Source organism: Cervus canadensis, chromosome 19, assembly GCF_019320065.1.
Source record: "Cervus canadensis isolate Bull #8, Minnesota chromosome 19, ASM1932006v1, whole genome shotgun sequence".
Lineage (NCBI taxonomy): Eukaryota > Metazoa > Chordata > Mammalia > Artiodactyla > Cervidae > Cervus > Cervus canadensis.
The window spans coordinates 7,750,035-7,769,422 of NC_057404.1; the positions used below are offsets into that span (position 1 = coordinate 7,750,035).

Genomic DNA, 19,388 nt, shown 5'->3' on the forward strand with positions numbered 1-19,388 from the left:
GAGGGTGGGGGTAGGAATAAAATATGATGGGCCATGTGTTAGCTGTTGAAATGAGATGATGGGCACCTGGGAATTTGTTATACTGTTAGGTATATTTTTGTAAATGGAAATTTCTTCAAAAAGTTTTTAAAAAGTTAGCATTCTTGAAAATTTCATTACAGAGTTTATACTTACAGTTTCAATGGCCATTTCTATTGCTGCATTATCTTCTGAACTTGGACATTTCAGGAGGTGTTTAAGTGCCTGAAAGGAGAATTGTATAACAATTAAAAAATTTCAGACTGCTTTCACAACGGGAAACCCAAAGCTTTCACACACACATAGTAATTGCAGTTTGTGAAAGTATCTCCATCTCAACCAGGAGCTTGCACCATGCTGGGTCATATAACACATACTTAAAAGGCTGAGTGTAGTTTAAAAAGCAGAAGGATCCAGTCTGAAGAATCTAGTTCTGATTTTGCATGAAGTAAGAATGAAAAAATGTGCCCTCTTTAGATAGGAAGATGCAATTATTTTCATTGACTCATTCAACAAATCATTTACTGACAACCTGCTGCTCTGAATATACGGCTGTGCTCGATGCTAAGGAAAATACCAGTTAAGGGTATTTTGCAGCTTGTCTTTTTGTATCATGTACAGTCTAACTGGGGTGATCTACGTGATACGATGGAAATACAAAGAGCCAATTTTTTTTTGTAAAGTTTTGTGGGTTTTTTTGATGTGGACCATTTTTAAAGTCTTCACTAAATTTGTTACAACATTGTTTCTGTTCCTCTTTTTTTCCCCCATGTTTTGGTTTTTGGCCACAAGGTATGTGGGATCTTGGCTCCTTGATCAGGGATCCAACTCACACCCCCTGCAATGGAAGGTGAAGTCTTAACCACTGGATCACCAGGGGAATCCCCAAAACCAATTATTTTAAAACCACGGTTGTCTAATTCCTAAACACCATACCACCACAACTATGACGACATTTATGGCTATAAAGGTTTCAGAGACAAATGGGCAGTATTTTCTTTCCGATTTATTTATACACAGTATGTTTTTGTTGGTTATCTATTTTAAATTTTTAAATAGAGCAGTGTGTGCAAGTCAGTACTAAATTGACAAATAAGCAGTACTGCCAGTTGGTTTTATAGCTGGTATGAGGTAGAAACGATGTTCTTGAAGGTATCAGAGGAAAAGGACTTGAAGATGAACAGGTCTGTGGTAGGTGGGGAAGAGGGCAGAGAGGAGCCCAGTGGAGAACAAGGATGGGAAAGGCTAGTGGGAGAGTAGGACTCTTCACTGGAAAAAGCTAGGTGCCACTCTGCGAGGTTCAGGCTGGTTGATCAATGGCGGAAAATCCAGCGAAGGAATTTAGACTCAAGGACTAAAGGGCCAGAACAGCAAATTGGTGGCCTGAAGGCCAAGTTCACACACAGACATGTTTCTTTGGTCAGAGAGATGTTATACAAATATCTGGGCCTATATTTTAACACTGACCCAGACTTACGTTTATGAAAAATCCTATGATCTGAAACTAGTAGGCCCAAACGCCTGAATGGCAACACATTTTTGAGGGCGAGTAGCAGCCACTTTCTTCCTACGAGGTGCCGTCCAGCAGGCCTTGCCCTTCACCGACTGAATGCACTTGTATACGTCCCTCTGCTTTAGGGGTTCTTTGCCAGTCAAAGTCAGTACCATTTGGGGAACAAAATAAAGAGTGATTTATAGAGAGAGAAGGTAAAAACAAGGAAAACAGGAGACGATTTAAAGTGAGGTGACCCGGGTCTGGATTATGTGGATGGTGGTAAGAACAAAAAAAAGAGCGCGCTGTGAGGGAGGTTATGAAGGCAGCTGTGAAAAAGGTGACCGCGTGTGGGAGAGAGGGGAAGGTATCAAGGTTGACTTTCAGGTTTCAAATCTGGGTGTCTGGGAGCATAATATATTTTAACACATTTCCCCTAATCATTCCTGTGGAGTCCAAAGTATGTTTTCTTGGCAAACACTCACTCGTGAATACTGGCCACACAGCAAGAAGAATTTTCCGGCCTGAAAATGTCTTTTTTCTCCTTCAAAATATAAGGCTATGCTTTGATAGTCCTCGTTAGTGGTGTCTTCAGAACCTACAACAGAAATCAGAGATTCATTGAGTAAAATATCTGAGCATAACCTGTTTACTTCCAATTGCTAATTCAAAAACAAGATCTAAAAACAGGTGATCTAAAAAGAGGCAATTAAAATCCCTTAATGGCAAATATTGTTATCAGTGTCTTTTTCATCACAAAACACATTCACCAGAATAACCTCACAGATCCACCTCAACTGTTCCACCTTTTTTTCTCTCTAAACAGCAATCAGGAGAGGAAGCTATGAGGCTTCGTGAGAAGCTAGGTTATGGTTTGACATTACCCTTAGGGACTTTTACCTTTCTTTAAAAGTTTCAATCTCATTTCCTAAAATAACAGGAACAATCTAGGATTTCCCTAGGGTTTCAAAACAATTGGGAGCCAAGTTAACCATAATGCACATGCAATCCATCTCTCCTTTCTCAGCTTCCCCAATGCCTGGTTTAAACAATAGTCTGTGTGTATCTGTCAGACAGGGAAGATGATACTCAAGTGGATAATAGATGCTATTAAAGATAATTACTGATTTTTCTTTTTTACTGTTGTTCTCTTAGTTCGAGGCTTAAACATATTAAGCACAGAAGACCCCAAAGCTGCTGGAGTTCCAATTCATTGTTTATATTCATTTTACATTTACTCACAGGAGTTGAAGTCTCAACAGGGCACCAGAGTGTGAACAGCCCTGTATCTCCAGACCAAGGCGGATTTAGAGTTTATAAAAGAAGAGAGTAAAGAAAGATGAAGCAAAGTGTGTGTTATGTTTGGGGACTGGAGGGCCTGTGTATTCGTGTGTGTGTATCGGACAAGCCACATCCTCATGAAATTAGAAAAACTTAACTGCTTTAGTGCAACGATGACTTGTAATGTTAGGACAGAAATGTCATCGGCCATGTTAAACATTAATAATTGTAATGTGACTTTTATCTGTACTTTCTTTTTTCTTTAACTCTTTATATTTTCAATTATCTGAATGACTTCCGAAGATATTACAGGATGCTTTTACCTATTATTTCCCTTGAAGACTGAAACAAAAATTTTCTTATGAATCCCACCATCATTTCTTATGGTCATTTTTTGAATTTTAAAACATGAAATAACAGAAAAGGACAAATATTATAATTCCACTTATATAAGGTACCACGAATCATCAAATTCACAGAGACTGAGAGTAGAAGAGTGTTAGCAGGCTGGGAGGTGGGGGGAACGGGAGCCATTGTTTAATGGGTAGAGTTTAGGATGGTGAACAAGTTCTGGAGACAGATGTGGTGATGACTGTACAACAATGTGAATGTACTTCACGCAACCAAACTGTGCACTTAAAAATTATTAAAATGGTAAATTTATGTTTTGTATATTTTACCACAATAATAAAAGAGAAAAATCACACCACAAATAAGGTTATATATGGCCCATGAAGTGAAAAATCTGAAAGTTATTTCAGTAATTCTAAGAATAATTACAAACAGGGGAAGAAAATCTATAAACTGGTATTCTCAGAATATAAAATTTTCTTTTGGACTTTCAGAATCTTTAAAAACCACATCCTATGTTCTTAATTTACAACTCAATTTTTAGATTTTATGAACACAATTACTTTTTCAAAAGTCATTCTGCATTTCCTGTTACTTGGAACCGTCCTTTACCACTGGCTGATAGGTAGAGAAATCTGGCCTCCAGTGGAAGTCACCTGAAACATCTTACTTTTTCAAAGCGGTCTTACGATTCCATCTCACCTTGAAGGTGACAGGAGGGATCTTGAAACCTAACGAGTAACATATATTTGTCTGTGTGTCTGTGTACAAATGGAATGGTGTGTGTGCCTGTGTATAAATGGTGTGCGTGCATATGCTTGTGGATGTAGCCAATCCAATTATTAGACCAGATAAAATCTTTAAGAGAAACGGGGGAAAACAATGATATTTACCAATAATGTCTGCATAGATTTCCATTTTGTTGTGTTGCTGAGCCAGTGTGAAAGCTTCATTATTACATTTGGACATAACAAGAAACTGGATGGCAGACCCATAGTCACCGAGCTGCAGAAAAAATCTAAAGCAGAGAGTACTTTAATTAGCTTGACTCATTTAAAAGAAGTCTGTCGTTCACAAAATAAAATCTTTTTCAAGCCAGAGAAACCATTCCAAAGTAAAAACATATTGGGTAAACTGCAGTTCTGTACCATATGTTTATATTTGGTAAACACACTCTTGTATGTTGACCATAACAAACAGCCTTTGAATTTAAACACTTAGATATAATTTTGAAAAGAAAGAATAAATATTCCATTTGAAATGATTTATTTGACAAGGGGTAGGGGGGGCTCTCTTTAAAGGCTAGTTTTTGGAAGTCCACGAATAACGCGTTACATCACCTGGCTACCATCTTGGCCCCATCCAGGGACTGGGTCTCTCTGACAATGCTGACAGCCTTTTCTGGGTTGTTGAGGTGGTCCAGGTAGATGCGGATCACACTGTCCCACTGCTTTGCATTCTCATAAGCCACAACGGCTTCTTTGTATCTGTAAGAGATGCTTAGTTCAAACAAACTTTCTCAACCCTGTCATATTTGGGAGAAAAATGTCAATAAATGTTTGGGATTTTTTTTTTTAATTGATGGTGGTTACTCTTTTCTTGTACTTCTTCGTTTTTTTATCAGAAAGAATACCATGAACCATTTCACTGAAAAATGCTGTTTTTAGAGGTTTGATAAACTAACAGTAAAATACCAATAATGAACTGTGTTTTCTCATCTGAATCATATATATACAATTTTTTAGATTTTATTGTTTTGTTAAAGTTGAAATATTATAACCATAATACAGGCTTATTTTAGTGAACCGAAATCAGGAATTTTTCACAATTATAGATACAATTTAACAGTAATCTATAAAATCATTGTGTATTGACCTCTAGATGGAGCTCAAGACTTCTGTTTAGTCTCCATGGCTCTCTAGCTCTTTCCATTTTAACAAGACATTTAGTGTGTATCTCTTTCTTAAGGTTACTTTTCTAAAAGTAGAAGGAAGTAACCTTTAAAAATCTCTTAATACATATTGCTAAATAACCTTCTAAAGACTTTAGAAATTGACAGTCCCACTAGTCATGCATAACAAGTGCTTTTTGACAATATGGTTATTAGTTTAAAATAAATCTTTTCCCAATATAAGTTAAAATGATATGCTGTTGCTTTAATTTAATTACCATTAGTGAGATGGAACATTTTCATATTTGTATAAAATATAATTTCATAACTGTATTTCCTCCTCTGGCACTCCTTCTTGTCTTAGCCCATTTCCTCCCAATGCATTTGAGTTTCTTATATTAAGTTCCAGAAAATCTTTGTCTATTTAAGGTACCAACAATCCATTTTTATACTGTAATACTGTTTTTCAGCTTAAACAGAGCAGCCATGAAATTCATGTTTCTTCACTTTTCTTTGCCTCTGTAAGTTATCCTCCTTAATAAAATGACTATTGCCTAATTTCATTTTCATGCCATAATTATATCAAAATTTCAACTTCTAGTATTTAACCTTCAAGTAAAAATGAGATTGTAGTCCACATATAAATACATAAAGGACTGGATGAACTATATAAAGTATGGGGAAAACCTGATAGCCTGGCACTTCAAGCCAGGTGAGGGTAAAGATGTTTTCTGTTTTTGCCTTTCTTAGAAGGTTGCAGATATCAACAATTACTTTATGAAGCATCCTATTAGATTTGTGTAAAATTGAGACATTGTACAAACCTTCCATCTGCTTCCTTAGCTTTGGCATACTGCAAGTGAATCTTTGGAGAAGAAACATGAGGCAGAAGCTCACCAACTTTTGCCCTAGAAACAGGAGGTTTAGGAGAATAATGTCAGCACTACATTTGCTCCAAAAGTAGCTCCCTACAATCAGATATTAATCTTTAGGATTCAAGAAACAGTTATCGTGATCTTAAAAAAATCTTGGCCCCTACAGTTAAAAGATTTATTGCTTTTTCTTGGGCCCCCGACCCCACCAGCCCATCCTCTGTGGGAAAATGAAGGCGAGTTCATTGACTCTTTGTGGATAACAGGGCTTTTATATTCTAGTAATTTATCTGATCAGGTTATTTCCCCATATTAAACCAAGAAAATGTGCTGTTCTTTGGGAAAAGAACTATTAAGATGAACTAATCTATAAAGAAAAACAGGCGAGGGAGGGAAGGCCCAGACAGAGGCAATAGCTTCACAGCTGGGAGGAGCAGCAAGAAACCCAGGGGGGAGGGCACCTACACACACTCGTGTCCACACCTGCCCAGGACACACCTTACAGCAGGGTCTTACCAGTTCTTACAGCGGATGTAAACAGAGGCCGCTTTGTCATGGTAGAGACCTTTCTCATACAGTTGCGCTGCTTCTGAAAATTGCTAAAATGGTATGAGATTATCAACATACTAGTTTTATTGTGTATGAGACCTCATAAATATTTATTCACAGGACACTCTACCTTCATGTTCTCCAGGATGGCTCCGCAGTCTCTTTTAAGGACCCTGCTGGGGTGCTTGAGGGCTTGGTTAACCCCTCGGCGGATGTCTCCCATTCTTATGGACATCTGGGCCACGCCAGCCAGGCACACCTCATCGTGTTCCTGAAATTAGAAGGCAGATAACTAACAAATCACACTGTAACTTAAAATGATGTATTTTATTTCTTAAAAGCTTTTTATTTTGCACTGGGATGTAGCTGAAGGAGAACAACAAAGAGAGTCAGCCGTACATGTGTGTGTGTCCATTTTCCCCCAATCCCCTCCCATCCAGGCTGCCCCATAACACAGGGTTCCACATGCTCTGCGGGAGGTTCTCACCGGTTATCCATTTTAAGCATAGCAGTGTGCACATGTCTGTCCCACTCCCTAACCACCCCGTCCCCCCAGTCTTGCCCCTGGCAACTGTAAGTGCATTCTCTGTGAGTCTCTTTCTGTCTTCTAAGTAAGTTCATTTGTAAAAATGATGTATTTCAGCCAAACAATTTAAATCTAAAATGAGCCTAAAGGTTATGGGTTACTTTTTTTTTTTTTTAATGGTTTACTTTCAATAGTCTTTGCTGGCAAATCTCAAGACTCTGAAATAATACTGAATCTTTTTTTTTTTTAAATCATCTGTTACAAAGTCACATTCTTTTCTTTAGAAGTCTAGATCTTTTCTGCTCAAGGCCAAGTTTTTACTGCACCTTTGTCATAATACCTTGCATATCTTTGTATGTCTTCTTGGAATAAAATTTTATGTGAGAGGAAATATACTGGGTACATGGCTATGCTATGAATAAAATTAAGAGAAAAAACATTTATCAAATTAAAGATTTCCCTACTAGGCATGATGAAACATAAAACCTTTACTTATTTGTGACAGAGGATCTGAGTTTTATATTTTATTTAATTTTAAATAACTTAAATGGCCCCATGTGGCTAGTGGTGACTGTATTTAATAACACAGTTAAGAATGAACTAAAATAGACGCAGCCAAACAAAGAAATTGTCAAAACTCCAAGAGATAAATGAGCAAAGGATATAATTAGGCAATTCATATTAATTTAAAAAACATACAATTGGCCAATAAATAAATAAAACACACTTGGCTTCACTAATAATCAAACACACAAAAAATAAAATTAAATACCCCTTTTTTTTTATGCTGATCAAATTGGTAGAGATTGGTAGTGTAGAGAACGTGGGGGAAATGAGCACTTTCATAGACAGCTGGATGAACTACCACAAGTTCTTTTGGAGAGCACTCGAGCAGTTTAAAGAACTGAAAGCGCACATTTTATGATGTAGAAACCCTGCTTGTAATAGCATAACCTGCAGAAATACTATCTCAAGTCGCTAAGATGCATATATTAATACTAGGCAGAATATTCACCACGGTGTATCTGATAGAAACAAAATCCCAAATAACTATAGTTATTTGAATTCAACAGGGAGTGGATGAAAAAAACCATGATACATCCAAACAATGAAAGTTTAGAAGCTCTTAAAAAGTTAAAACGTTCATATGTATTGACTTGGAAAGACCATAAGGCAAAATGCTGTTTTTCTTTCACAGAACGGATTCTCAGTTGATCTTCACTGAGAGAATGGAAGTGAATGATTTCACTTTTAGTAAAAATCCCTATTGTATACACATCTATATGCTTAGAAGAGATTCTGGATAGAAATATATAAGATCATGACCAGTAGTCATCATTAATGAGTGTGTTTGGAGGAGAGAATGTTGAACTCTCACTTTGTAAGGTTAACAGACTTTGGTGATTTTTCAAATTGACTATAATGATCTTGTTATCACTTTTGTAATAAAAGGCTAGATGTAAAACATAAAATAAAAAGATTTTCAATCTTGACATCACCTAACAAAATATAAATTTTTATCGCAAAATTTAGCTTCTTGAGTTAAATTCTGGGATGGTCTGGGACAAGAGAATGAATGGACGGACTGGAATGGTGGGTAAAGTATATGCTTACCAGGTTAATCATAAAAGATACAGCATGAGGAATAAAATGGCAGAAAAACCTTTATGGACTGGGAATTCACTTTCAAAGCGGTTATTGAAACATTTTAAGAATGAAACAAAAAGCCTTAGGAAAATCATAGCTAGCCTGTAAGTGGAAAGGGATACAAATTTTACTCCCAACCTCAATAAAAAGTTCATATTTAGGGTGCAATGGAAAACAAAGCTTTTTCAGACAGATAAAAATATTGTCAGTCAGTTTTTAAGAGTTCAAAGTGTTTTAAAATGATTTAACTATGTCCTTGCAAAGTTGTTAATAAACTGGAAAAAAAAAGGCTCACCTGCTTCATACTAAATAAATACAATGCAAATAAGATTATTTCTTACAAGAAACTAACAAACTCGAAGATAACCATGCATATCTTATCTTTATTCAAGGTTACCTTATTATCACCTGTTATTCCTTTCTCATAATGAGCCAAAGCATTTACATAATCACCTCTGGAAAAAAAAAAGGTGAATTTTAATACACAGTTAAGTATCTTGTTTACATATACAAGATTTAAAAGATAATCTGTCACTGAGTTGCTTAAGCACATGAAAGATGCGATACACAATGTTTATGCATACATTCTTTGAAGTGCAGGCCATTATTTTGCTACTTTAAAAATAAGTATTAAGCTAGATTATGCTAAGAGTGTAAGGTACTAACTTTGTAGTATGCTAGGCATTTGGGGGACCTACATTACAATTTTTGGGTCACTTTTGTTTAATTATCTCCTTTGGGGTTCTAAGGGACTTCCCTAGTAACTCAGTTGGTAAAGAATCTGCCTGCAATGCAGGAGACCTGGGTTTGATCCCTGGATAGGGAAGATCCCCTGGAGAAGGGAATAGCAACCCACTCCAGTACTCTTGCCTGGAGAATTTCAGAGACAGAGGATGTGGTGGGCTATAGTCCATGGGATCGCAAAGAGTTGGACAAAACTGTGTGACAAACTTTCCTTTCCTCCTTTCCTTTGCGGTTCTAAAGACAATCATGAGACCATAAAAAGCAATTCCACTCCCCCCCCCCACAAATACCCAGTATTTATAAGTGCAATATGTACTGAGAGAATCTGTGTAGAAATTAAGGAAAATACTGGGGATAACAGTATTAAGGGCCCTGACTCTTATTCTGATATAAAGTATCATGTTGTTTGTTTAGTCACTAAGACATGTCGGACTCTGCGACCCCATGGACTGTAGCCTGCCAGGCTCCTCTGTCCATGGGACTTCCCAGGCAGGAATACTAAAGTGGGTTGCCATTCTCTTCTCCAGGGGATCTTCCTGACCCAGGGATCAAACTCTTGTCTCCTATCTCCTGCATAGGCAGGCAGATTCTTTACCACTGAGAAGCAGGGAATATAAATAATACCACTCCCTCTTCCCATGGTGGATGCTAATGTGGATCTGCATATCTAGGAGTCATATTTATTACCTCAGTTCATTCTTACTGCTCGGAACAGAAAGGATCAGTGATTGCTTAGTATCCATGTGGAGATCCATTGTCCTTTAAGAAACCATCTCCTCCAGGATAAATTAATCAGCTCTGAAAAATCAGCTTAGACCAGTCAACCTCCCTCAGCTTCACTCAATTTCCTCATCTGTTGGTTATAAGGAATTTGTTGGACAGCCCAGAGCTTCACAGTCAGCCGTGTTCCTACGTGGGAATTTCTAATGCTGCCGTGCTAGGCTTAGTTGTGTCCAACTCTTTGCAACCCCACGGACTGTAGCCCGCCAGGGCCCTCTGTCCATGGGGATTCTCCAGGCAAGGGTACTGGAGCGGGCTGCCATGTCCTCCTCCAGGGGATCATCCCAACCCAGGGATTGAACCCAGGTCTCCCACACTGAAGCCCCAAATACTGAAGTGGGTAGCCTATCCCTTCTCCAGGAGATCTTCCTGATCCAGGAATCAACCCGGGGTCTCCTGGATTGCACGTGGATTCTTTACCAGCTGAGCTACCCAGGAAGCCCAGGAATTTCCAATATTTGGACCCAGTTACATCAACACAGATAGAGATGTCTCCTGATGGTTCCTCCTTCAGGAACCTGAGGTTTCCTTGAGCAAGCCCAATTAAGAGATGCTAAACTGAGACTTGGGAACTCTCACTTTATTTTTATGGTATTTTAGTCTATGTACTTTATTTAATTATTTTATTTTGGAACTCTCATGTGGATCTAGCTCATGATTCTAATGTCAGACTGGAGAGCTAATCCTTCCCACAGATGTCAGATGGGTCCTTCTTTGATCTAATCACTGTCTTGGATGTAGAATGAAACAGACTATTGGAACTGAGCACAGGTCTGGTGGGACTCCTCTGGTGGCCCAGTGGCTAAGACATCACACTCTCAATGCAGGGGTCCTGGGTGGAATCCCTCCCTGGTCAGGAAACTAGATCCCACATGCCACAACTAAGAGGTCACATGCCACAACTAAGACCTGGTGCTGCCAAATAAATAAATATTTTTAAAAAATCAGCACCTGGTAGCTACTGGGGTACCGGATGGTGATGAGCTATACCTAATTAGTTACGATTATCACAAGGGTAAGTCTCCTGATTTGGGTGTTGGGGGGCATACCTAGATCAGGACCCAGGGGTCAGCATAGAAATAGCAGTGAAAACTATGGAAACTGGTGGCTTCACAGTTACATGTTGAGCAGAAAGGGTTAAAAAAGTATCAACAACATCAGACTTTCAACTGGCTCAGCTCACCTGACTATGATGAGACAGTTTTTGAGGGTTTGCTACAAAGACTTTGAGTCTCCTCAAAGGAGGAACAGCGGGAGCTTCCTGGAGAGTTCCGGAGCTTACTCAAGTGCTTATGCTCTGCCAGGGGAGGGTGGGTCATCTCCCGGAGCAGTGACCCTCTTCTCTTCACTCTCAGCCCCAGTCACTCTAAGGACAGAGATCAGGGCCAGGGCACTGAGGCCTCCTCTCTTGTGTTATGCGTTGAGATTCCTATTTGTTCTTTTCAACATATTGGATGAACTTTGTAAGGGACAGAAATGTGATAAATTTAGATTTAGATTGACCAAGAAGAAATAAAATCTCCAAAAAGCTTTTATTTGCAAAATGGGAACTTTTAAGTAAGGTATCCTGGTTAGAAATGAAAGAGTACTTTTTGATGGAGTAATTTCTACAATTATTATCTCAATATTCTCAGACTATAAAGTCTGTATGAAAATAAAATGGAACTACATAAAAATGATTTTTAATATTAGAACCATATTTTCTTTGTTCAAGAAGCAGTGTTTTTCCCATTTTATAATTTTTGAAAATGGAATATATCCTATAATAAATGTCAAAAGAAACTGCCCAGTTATGATGTAGTTGTCATTGCAACTACATACACTTGCAAACTTATATTTGTCAATGAATGATTCATTTATTGTCTCTGCAGGTATCTGCATTAGTGACATTAACCATAGCTGAATGTGAATTTAAAAGTGGATCCTGAAATGCCTCTAAAATTACACTTTTAGGCAGCACTGAAGTAAAAATGTACAGTCCATCAATTAAGACTATTGACAGTTAAAGACTGTCTGGCAATTAAGAACACTAGATATTTCTAAATCTCTCAGAACAGATTATGGCATTTTCAAAGGTAGGCAAGATCTGTGAAGCATATTCATCATGCATCAGCAGGGCTTATTACTCAAGCACTGCAGATTCACCTTGAAAAGCTTCTGGCTTGATTTGCAACATTAACTGATGAATTTTTATCCATGTGCAATTCAATTTAAGAAGCAGAAGTACAAGTTGAAGTAAATAGAGTTGTAGAACAAAGCCAGGTATCTTTCACCATGCCTTGAATTCACACTGCAGATGCTCAAAGTGTTCAAAGAGGTCAAGGTCATGATCATAGATTAAGAAAAGCAGAGTCACCTTGACGCTATGTGTAACTGCTGTCGACCAAATGTGTTTCAAAACAATATTTCTCAATTCAAAACAATTCTAAATATGAAAAGGCTTAGACCCAAACTGAGATTTTGATGCTGAAAGGGAGTGGATAGATACATGGATAAGACATCATTAGTTAGAATAAAACATTTTTGGATGTATAATTAATATGGTTTTTTCCCACCTAAGAAGCCACTATTAAATCCATGGATTTAATTATTAAATCAATGGCCTTATAATGAATAGTTTAGAACTGAAGATATTCAATAATTAGACACTGACTGAAACATATAAAGATGAGGACTTACGTGAACTCAAGCTGAATAGCATATTCTTTTGATATAAACGGTATTTGGTCTGGGGCTAAACGTTTTGCCAGTTGTAGAGCGCTGTCCCAGTGCTGCAAATCCCTTCTCATCTATTAGAAAGAGAAAGATATTAATTTCAAATAGCAAATTGTTCTGCAGTTACCACACAGTGCTGGTTTTAACAGAAGCCATTATATCCCCTGGTGGCTCAGGGGACGCGGGTGTGGTCCGGGAAGGCCCCACAGGCCTCGGAGCAGCTAGGCCTGTTCCACAATGATGTGACCCTGCGCTCGGCAGCTGTGAGCTCCAGCTACTGAGCCGCGCATTCCAGGGCCTGTGGCTGTCACAGCGGTTCAGGGCCCTCCCAAACTCACTCCTGAGTGAAAGCTTATTCTCTTCAGTATTTAATCTGTCTCAATAGGAAAAAATTAAATTGAATTAAAATTAACTCAATCAACTAAATTAAAACTAGTACTTCTTCTTAGAAGGGAGATAGTAAAGAAAAAGTTGAGAAATTCTTTACTATAGGAATCGATCTTATTTTCTGAGAAAATCTGAACCTGTATCATGAGGTGAATAGTAGCAAACATAAATAAAATGTGAACGTGTCTTTCTCCCTGGCTCCTGAGGTCTTTTATCTGTGTCTGGTGCACAATTCCACAATTCCACAATTGTATGTAATTACTTTATATTGTTAGGTTAATCATATCCCCATTATGGCTTGAAACTGTAATTATCTTTTATTTTTTGTCTGGCTATTGATTGTGAAAACTGATAAACATTTTTTACTATTGTGATTATGTAACTATTACTCACTTAATACCACTGTATTATGATTGGTCAACAGAAAAATTATAGAATTCTGTATCACCAAAACTACCATTTAATAGAAAAACTTGTAATCACTTTTTAAAATTCCTATGCATATCAGAATTATCTTGGAATTTTTTTGAAAAATACAAATACAAATGCCCAGGTATTGCTTTTTTTTTTTTTTTGGCCAGAGCTCCAGTTTCTAATGAACAGCCATGTTTAAAAACAACTGGATTATACAAGGATTTTTTATTTTTATCTTGTTTGTATCATTTTTCCTATTTCATATTCAGTGCTCCCATTTCATTTTGTTTATGTTTTCCAATTTCTCCATCTTTTCTTTTTTGGATGTTCTTTCTCAAATCTTTATCAAGCATAGTAGAAAAGCTTTTGTAAACATATATATATATTTTTAAAAACTTATGAATTTTTGCCTAACTAAAAAATTAGTGACATTTTGATTCCACTTGTTTTCCTTAGCATGAATAGAATGCTAATTTCCAAATTTAAAAAAACAGATGTGCAACAAGCAACAATGGTTTACTGTATAGCACAGGGAAGAGTGTGATGTAATAACCTGTAATAAATAATTTCAGAAATAACATGTATATATGTGTAACTGAATCACACACACACAAAATAATTCTACTTTTTGAAATTGCCAGTTTTTCTAAATGTCCTCTGGACATCTAGTAACATATGAGATACAAAATATTAAATATATTTGTGCAGGATATGATTAGGGCTTCCCAGGTGGCGCTGGTGGTAAAGAACCCACCTGCCAATGCAGGAGATATGAGAGATGTGGGTTTGACCCCTGGGTCTGGAAGATCCCCTGCAGGAGGGGATGACAACCCACTCCAGTATCCTTGCCTGGAGAATCCCATGGACAGAGGAGTCTGGCGGGTGCAGTCCAGTGGGTCACAGAGAGATGGACATGACTGAAGTGACTTAGCACACAAGCACACAGGATATGATTAACATAAATTAATATAAATCTATTATATTTAAATTATTAATGACATCATTCAAGATGCTCCTTTCTTTTTTCTGCACTTGATAAAATAGTCTCAGAGAAACGTTACTATGTCTATGATTATATATTGCTTCTTTTCCCTTTTATTTCTTCTGATTTTTGCTTTATGTATTTTGTTTCTTTGTTGTTAAGTGTCTAATGGTTTATGATATCTATCTTCTTTGTGAATTGTTCCTTTTATCATTAAAATATTCATCTTTCATTTAAAATAAATAATAAAAAACTAACCATTAAAGAGTAAACCATTAATCTTCTCAAGGCTGTATACTGTCACCCTGCTTATTTAACTTATATGCAGAGTACATCATGAGAAACGCTGGGCTGGAGGAAGCACAAGCTGGAATCAAGATTGCCAGGAGAAACATCAATAACCTCAGATATGCAGATAACACCACCCTCATGGCAGAAAGTGAAGAAGGACTAAAGAGCCTCTTGATGAAAGTGAAAGAGAAGAGTGAAAAAGTTGGCTTAAAGCTCAACATTCAGAAAACTAAGATCATGGCATCCGGTCCCATCATTTCATGGCAAATAGATGGGGAAACAGTGTCAGACTTTATTTTTCTGGGCTCCAAAATCACTGCAGATGGTGATGGCAGCCATGAAATTAAAAGATGCTTACTCCTTGGAAAGAAAGTTATGACCAACCTAGATAGCATATTAAAGAGCAGAGACATTACTTTGCCAACAAAGGTCCATCTAGTCAAGGCTATGGTTTTTCCAGTGGTCATGTATGGATGTGAGAGTTGGACTATAAAGAAAGCTGAGCGCCAAAGAATTGATGCTTTTGAACTGTGGTGTTGGAGAAGACTCTTGAGAGTCCCTTGGACTGCAAGGAGATCCAACCAGTCCATCGTAAAGGAGATCAGTCCTAGGTGTTCACTGGAAGGACTGAAGCTGAAGCTGAAACTCCAATACTTTGGCCACCTGATGCGAAGAACTGACTCATTTGAAAAGACCCTGATGCTGGCAAAGGTTGAGGGCAGGAGGAGTAGGGGACGACAGAGGATGAGATGGCTGGATGGAATCACCGACTCGATGGACATGAGCTTGAGTAAACTCCGGGAGTTGGTGATGGACAGGGAGGCCTGGTGTGCTGCGATCCATGGGGTTGCAAAGAGTTGGACACGACTGAGCAACTGAACTGACTAACTGATTAATCTTCTGTAGTTCATTCCTCACTTTATTCACCCTTTGTACAGAATTAACAATGGCTAACATTTTGCAAGTGATATTTTCTCCTCTAGGACATTAGCCTATTTACTTTCCACAACTAGGCCTTTTGTAATGAGCTGTTCTGTGCCCATTTTAGGGATCCAGAACTGAGGCAAAGAGAGGCCAGTTTTGCACACACAGTCTCATCACCAGCGTGTGGCAGGGCTGAGCAGGACTTTGCCTCCAACATTTTTACTTAGCTAACCTGTTAGCCTTCAAAGTGAGGTTAAAGGAACAGTGGGGTGCAGTCACCTCTTTCCACTGTGAAGCCATCAGCTTAAATCCTTTACAAAGCCAGCAGCACATGACAAGTGTCCACAGCTAATGCAGAAGAGCGAGGCACATACCAATCCAATACCTGAAAATTTATCAGGGTATCCCCCGTCATCTCAAATAATATTGTGAGTGCACGTGTGCTAAGTCGCTTCAGTCACTTCTGACTCTTTGCAAGCCCATGGACTGCAGCCTGCCAGGCTCCTCTGTCCATGGGATTCTCCATGCAGGAATACTGGAGTGGGTCACCATTTCCTTCTCCAGGGGGTCTTCCTGACCCAAGGAGCGAACCCACATCTCTTTCACCTGCTGTATTGGCAGGCGGGTTTCTACCACTAGTGCCACCTGGGAAGCCAGTAACATTGGAAAATCATCTAATTTTTTTTCTTAAAATTCAGTTCACTTAAAATTTAAAAAGGAAACTTGCTATAGAACAATTTGAAAAAGAGAAGTTGTGAAATCAATAGCAAATATGCTTTCTCTCTGTGGCTGTGGAAATGTTGGCTGAGGTGGAACAGTGTTAGTGACGACAGCCACCATCTGTGTCTTTACAGTCAATCTGGCACTGTTCCCATAGAGCTAATCTCATTCTTACATCTTTACGGCAACCCTATGGGCTAGATATTATTATCCCTCCTTTGAATGCGATCTAGGGCACTGAGACGTGGAATAACTTGTCCAGGGGCACACGGAGCTGGGATCTGAAACCAGTCACGCCCAACTCGAAAGTCCACATTCTGAAGCGCCCTTCTACACAGCCACAGTTCTCTACTACCTCGTGTGGTACTAGGCCCTTCCTTCTGCTCTGGTCCTTCCCCTGCAATAATCACCTCTGGGAAACCAGTGGTGATACACAAGCCTTAGCCTAACCCTCTTCACACACACGAGAACGTCACACAATAAACGATAAATGCGCCTCGGGTTTCCCATCTGGAAAACAGAGAAAATAATAGCATTATCTCATACGACTGTCTCATACACTCTGACTCTAAAATTATTTGGTAATGTTACAATACCATCCATGCCTTTCACTGCTTCATAGAACGCAGAGTGAAAATACTTCTAAGGTTAATGAATACTCAGGGGTTTTTAAAGCTGAAGTCTGAGTTCAAGGAGGGGGAAGGCATGTGGTGGCTGGTGCTGAGAGATGTTAACTCTAAAACAGGTGAGAGCCTCTTTGCGCGTTCGTTCCCTCATCTGCTGCCTTACCTCGAGGGCAGCAATGGGGCAGCTGGATGCCAGATACAGGTCCTGAGCTAGGTTGAAGTCCTTGCTGAACATGGCAAGATGTCCTGCCAGAAGATTGTAGTCCTCTATTCCCTATAAATAAAAACAGTTTTCATGAGAAGAAACTCAAGGGTTTAATTTTTATTTAAGGACTGTGCTTACAAAGAAGTGATAGTATCTATCAGTTTTTGAGCTAGGTAAAACTCACTGCAGAAATTTAAATGTTTGACTCAGTATCATTTAAATGCTAATCTGATCATTCCCATAAGATACTGTTCACCTTTATTTGTTCCAAGGACATCACCATGCCACCGTTTCCAATAGTCCGATAAACACGGATTGCAAACTCCACTTCCATGTGGTGTAGACAGGCTCTGGCCAGTTCTATCCAAGCAGCGTGATCATTGAGAATCTTGCACAGTTCCCAGGCATCAGAAAACCTGGCATTTGAATATATAAGCATAATCAAGGAGCTCTATTTGTTCCCTACTAGGCAGTTTTTAGACTGTATGTAATTTAGTGTTATGCCTTAGATAAATTTTGCAAAAATATTTTGCAATCTTTAATCATTTCCAAGTTATAAAAAAACAACAAACTTTTCTTCCTTTTTTGTACAGATGTTTTTTTCCTGAATTTATTGAATTAATTTGAGTCTATGCTGTGTAACCACCCTCCCTCATCAGTAACTAATTCTACTCATTTATTTTTTGGTTTACTTCACACACATATGAAAATTATTTTTGCTGTCATATAAGTCTAATAACATTAGTATTCTCTTCCTATAAGCTGGGAAGTTTAAAACAGGTCAGCCTACTACAGCCTGCAGCTTCCTGCTTTGGGAAATAAAGTGTGAGTGGAAGACAGCCCTAGCCCGCCTACCCTTTATGGCCTGTCTGGGCTGCTCTGTCATCCCAACAACCAGCCTGGGTAGCTGTGATAGACCCTAGGACCCTTAAAGCCTGAAATACCATTTGGACCATGACCAAAAAAGCTTGAGGACTTCTGGTTTAAAACTTAACCACAAATGTCAGTGAGACTTTTCTGTGGGACCCCTATATTAATGAATATGTCACCCTCCCCATCTACTCATCAATCTAGTTTCCACCAACACACACTCACTGAGCACCGTTATGTGCCAGGATCTGTGCTGGGAACCAAGATGTAAGGATCAAATGCAGTCACTGTCCGTGGGTGGTCACACTCGGGAAAGGGGGAAGAGACAGGTGAGTAAAGAGGACTGTGACGCAGTATGTCAGCGGGACCAGACTGCCTGCAAGACGTGCATCTTTGCGCTTAGTGCTTTGCATAAATTCTCTCGCTGGATCATCCTGACAACCCTATACACTATGTATTATTATTATTTCTCCTTTATAGAGGAGGAAAGTGAGGCTTAGAGGCCTTAAAAAACCAGCCTAGTGTAAGAGACAATGTGCTCTAAACCACTCTGCACACCAGATCCTGGCTCTGAGGCAACACATGAGAAAGGCCTCAATCTGTACTGCCAGTGGTAGGGGGCTTCAGGGAAGGCTTCCTGGAGGAGAGGGCTCTGCTGAATGGGGGCGAATGAGGAGTTACTACCTACACAGACAGGGAAGGGCAGTCTAAGATGTGAAAGCAGCACATGCCAAGGCAGGAAACCATGAAAAATTCCTGAATTCAAGCAGTCAGCAGACAGACAGCAGTGCAGGAGTTGGGGCGGGTGAGGCTCGTATTAAGCAAGCAAGAGCTGAGCGTGTCAGGCTGAGGTTCCCAAGAAACAGGGGTTTCTTCCTAAAGGCAGTGGGAAGTCACTGAGGGTCAGACTCACATTTTCCAAAGTGTGTGGAGAATAGGCTGTCTTGAGGCTGCCTGGAGAGACAGCCATGGGAAGTCGCTCTGCGACACATTACTCCATTGGAGGGCCCGAGTTAAGGTGGGGGAACAGTGGAGGAGAAAAAGACCTGGGTGTGTGTGGGTGTGCACGCACGTGTGTGGGTATGCGCTGGAGGGCATGTGCA

The 19,388-nt window shown here is 39.1% G+C and overlaps 1 protein-coding gene across 3 annotated transcripts in view; it reads right to left on the reverse strand.

Moving 5' to 3' along the window:
• WDR19 (WD repeat domain 19) overlaps window positions 1–19,388 on the reverse strand; it is an 88,840-nt gene that overhangs the window by 36,499 nt on the left and 32,953 nt on the right. For all 3 annotated transcript variants that reach the window (XM_043438182.1, XM_043438181.1, XM_043438183.1), the window contains 11 exons: window positions 17,672–17,831; window positions 17,374–17,484; window positions 12,831–12,940; window positions 9,025–9,082; window positions 6,585–6,725; window positions 6,422–6,504; window positions 5,858–5,941; window positions 4,483–4,629; window positions 4,036–4,160; window positions 1,996–2,108; window positions 175–243 (listed from right to left, as the gene is read on the reverse strand). In XM_043438182.1, the coding sequence (XP_043294117.1) occupies window positions 175–243; window positions 1,996–2,108; window positions 4,036–4,160; window positions 4,483–4,629; window positions 5,858–5,941; window positions 6,422–6,504; window positions 6,585–6,725; window positions 9,025–9,082; window positions 12,831–12,940; window positions 17,374–17,484; window positions 17,672–17,831 (1,201 nt within the window). The remainder of the gene's footprint in view (window positions 1–174; window positions 244–1,995; window positions 2,109–4,035; window positions 4,161–4,482; window positions 4,630–5,857; window positions 5,942–6,421; window positions 6,505–6,584; window positions 6,726–9,024; window positions 9,083–12,830; window positions 12,941–17,373; window positions 17,485–17,671; window positions 17,832–19,388) is intronic.